The 4,024-nt window shown below is 33.8% G+C and overlaps 1 protein-coding gene across 1 annotated transcript; it reads right to left on the bottom strand.

Moving 5' to 3' along the window:
- Positions 1–2,151: 2,151 nt before the first annotated feature.
- On the bottom strand, positions 2,152–3,745 carry LOC124374054 (E3 ubiquitin-protein ligase MYCBP2-like; the record flags this gene model as incomplete). The annotated part of the gene is made up of 4 exons (XM_046832352.1): positions 3,618–3,745; positions 3,353–3,399; positions 2,583–2,744; positions 2,152–2,366 (listed from the first exon to the last, which is right to left on the bottom strand). Coding segments are annotated over exons 1-4 (552 nt in total), but the record flags the coding sequence as incomplete, so codon positions are not given.
- Between the last annotated feature and the right edge of the window lie 279 nt (positions 3,746–4,024).

Genomic DNA, 4,024 nt, shown 5'->3' on the forward strand with positions numbered 1-4,024 from the left:
TTTTTTTTGCCACCTAACAACTGACATCCATGCATAAATGCAGCAGACTCACCACAAAGTATAAACATAAATGAGCAAAATACTAATAGTAAGCAAAATATTATTCTCAAAACTACAACTTGTTAATTTGGTTAGCTACCTATGCTTACACATATGTAGCATTTTTAAAGCTACATTGATTTATTTTTTTAATTAAACTTAAATTAAATGAAAATTTTGGGATTTAATTTTAGATTAGATTGTGAAATGTTAGGGTAAAAACGAACATGTAATCCTTTGGCAAGTTAGTACTGGTAGTTTTAAATTGTTAGGAAGGCAGGTTGACTGCCTTGAATTGATTAGAACTTGTCTTGTTGCGAGTATTGTTTCTCCTTGTTTGATACAGCTGGACCAATGAGAGAACACCGCGGATGTCCTGAAAAGTTGGTTGGAAAGGGAAGTATTTAAGCGCCCGCTCATAATTTTTCGCCCTTCTTTTGGTTATTTTTCATTTTATTAAGTTAATTACAGTGCGCCGTGTTTCTTAAACATTTTTTCCGCAAGGGATTTTGAGGTAAGCACCAAATTTATTGTACGTTTTATTGAAATAGTCTTCCTGATTTGATATTAAATTAATTTTTGTTGTCTTTTTTATAGGAAAAAATTAAATTTCATAGAAAACTACAAAGTAGTCTGAATAACTTATTCTCGAGGAACAATAGAGCATAATAGAATCATACAAGTTACATTTGGTTCATGCTTGCAAGAAAGTGAATTAAAATTGAACTTTGTTAATAACTTTAATTGAGATTTGGAAAGGTAGTAATTTATTAATATTTAACTGGAACTGTTTTATTGTGAATTATTAATTGGAAATTAATTGAACATTAATAATTGTTTGAGAGAGTTGTAATCTGAATTGCAGAGACTTAAAAGTTAAGGTTCAACTAGTGGTAAAGAGAAGTTTAAATTTTTATTTTTTGAATTTTGGAGTGAACTTAGAAATGAACATTTTTATTTTAGTTATTTCCAAGTGGCATTAGATTTTTTTATTTTAAAACTTTATTATTTTATTTTAGAAGAGAGCTCTGATTTTTAAGTTTGATCTATTTGATTAATATTTTTATTTCTTGCCAAATGAATTTTTTAAATTTACTAAAAGGTTTGTCAATTCTTTGTGGAAAATAGAGTGATAAACATTCTGAAAAGTTAAACTTATTAATTTGCCAGTTTTATAAATAAATCTAATTTTTTATTTAGAACTGTGATTTTTATTTTAGACCAAACCAGATAATATTGTAATAGTTAACAAATTTAGTAATAAATTGTACTTAATATTCAATAGGAGCTTACTAATCAAAAAATATTTTATATCGACTTGGAGTGCCTTATTGATAAATTTAAATATTAATAATCTGGAATATTAATATCTACAATCCAAGTCGTTATAACATAGTACAGCCAAAACATGTTTTAGCAATCAGTAATTTAAGTACTGCTGATCAGCTGTGTCCGGGAATGAAAGCAAAAGTTTCGAGGCAACACATGTACATGAATATAGAAAATATAAACTTCAAGCAAATTATTATAAAAGTACTACAATTACTTGTTAAGTTTATTATATATTTATGCTTTGCATACACAAAGTGCAATAAAAACATGTTCTAATAATTTAGTAATTTGCATGATGCCAATCAGGAATTAATTAGTAAAGCGACAAATTTTGGTAATTCAGAACAAAATTTTTATTAAAAATAAAGTGAATTTAACATTTGGTTTTGACATATCACTATCCTTCAGTGTCCTCATAGGAACTACATAGTCTTTAAAAAATATCTTAATCAGTAATTATAGGGGGAAAAAATGAAAACCCTCAGTTTTCTTATAAAGTTTCATGCTTGTACCACTGGTGTAGGTTGTATAGGGGGTAAAAACATTATAACGAGGTTTCACTGTAAATACTATTCACATCATATACCAACTTTTTTAGCACACAGACTTTTTATAAGGTCTTGTAATAAATACAAATAAATAATAAAGTAGAATTTTTTTTTAAAGAAAGAAACCAATAAGAAAAGCAGGAACGTTGTTGAAAGTAAACCTCATTACCAACAAACTTCCTCCTTTGATATTTTAAGGGATGACTATCGCAGGAACGATGACAGTACATACCAACAAGTGCGGGTGCCGTAGCAGGTACAGGGGTACGGAAATGGGTATAGGGGGCTTGGTGACTGCTGGGGGAGGTTGGATACTGGGACCAGGACGGTTGTTGGCCCCCTTCAGCTTGAGTCCGTTGTGCTTGGAGCCCAGCTTGCCTCTCTGTCGCAGCTTGCGCTCCTCCAGTCTGCGCTGCAAGTGATCTTGCAGTCTTGCTCCATGACGACCTATAAACACAGTTTATATGACTCATCCAAGACACACCATAACACACTGTTCAAACATCAGCAACATACATAAAAATTAATATGCTTAATCTCAAAAGACTAATATTTAATTTGTTAACCAACACACTGAGACAATTTTGGTACCAACGAATTATAAATTTAAAATATGGACTAAAATTGTTCTTTCTGAAGGTTGTGGAAATTTGAGTGACTCACCGCCAAATATGAGATCCAGTCTCATCATGCCGGCTATGTCCCCGGCTCCACTAGGGCCAAGTATAGCCAGCTCGGAGTTGTCTACATTCTCCTTGGCGCAAAATCCGGCAACAGCCACACTCTGCACATCCAGAGTCACCTTCTCCGCAGGGCCACACTCTCCTTCACAACCAGAACCACAGGTTACATCAAAGTGAACACAAATATCTTTACAACACACACGATTACTTGCTTTAATGTCAGTGGGGAATAGTTGCACAATGCACACTTTGGTATGTTACTGTATAAAAATAAGTTTGGTCAGTGAGAATAACCTTAAAAAAACATGAATAAAATTACCAAGTAAGACAACGTTTAAAAAATTAATTTAGGTATGACCAAGGTCAATCATATAGTAGCCCTGTAATACTAACCATCTTTACACAAGGATTTAATTCACTTTTGGCTGGTTTATGACCATCTAGTACAACCTTCACCAAGTATAGCAAAACACCAACGTATCACTTACATTTAGGCAACCTCTATGGATGTCCCAAGAGAGGCATGTCACTAACTGTTATTGTCAAAATAATAGGAGAAAGGGATAAATTGATCAATAGGTAGTTTACTATGCAAATGGTAATATTATAATGAATACAGTAACCCTTAGTATTCAAGTTATTAGCAAGCTTCAACAGACAATCTCTTGCATGCTTTGAATGGAAAATACTAACAAATAAAAGCCTCCTCTACTTCCAAGGTATCATCACTGAAATAGTGTCCCACTATACTTCTCTCTTGGTGGCTGTTCCTCTTAGAAGCGGCCCCAATCACCTCCCTGTACACATTCTGAAAATCCTGTCATTCTGGAAACTACTAACAGAAGTCTGTATAGTGAGAAGTTTTCTCAGCTTCTTGTCCTAGATAAAAATATACTGACCACAACATCCATAAAATTAAGACAATAATTTTTTACTACAAAAGTTTGGTGCATTTGGAACAATCAGGTATTTGTCCCTTGTGTCTTTCCCCTGTGAAAAGGTTCAGGATACTCACTGTCCAGGATTGCGGTCAGGTCTCATACTGCTCAGACAGCTGATACTGTAGCCTGTGCACTCTCGACACAACAGTGCACACCATACACAGGTCATGCTTCCACTTGTGTTGTCCCTGGTGCACCACATCACCTCTTGGAGTGTCCTCCCACTCTCCCTCTTCCTCCTCCCCTCCTTCCTCCTCTACTGTAGTCTCCATGGCGACCACTGTGGCTGCACACCACACACAATATAATCATATCGAAATTATCTACTTAAACAAATAATCTAACTATTCATCGACATAACAAAATTGGATATTTAACACAACATGCTTGAAATTTGGTAGATTGGTGCACCTTTAGAGTTTAAATATCTAAACCGTTCAGTTTTAGGGTAGATATTTAGTAATGAAACTGCCTAAATTTT

This window comes from Homalodisca vitripennis, unplaced genomic scaffold (assembly GCF_021130785.1).
Source record: "Homalodisca vitripennis isolate AUS2020 unplaced genomic scaffold, UT_GWSS_2.1 ScUCBcl_7119;HRSCAF=14660, whole genome shotgun sequence".
NCBI lineage: Eukaryota > Metazoa > Arthropoda > Insecta > Hemiptera > Cicadellidae > Homalodisca > Homalodisca vitripennis.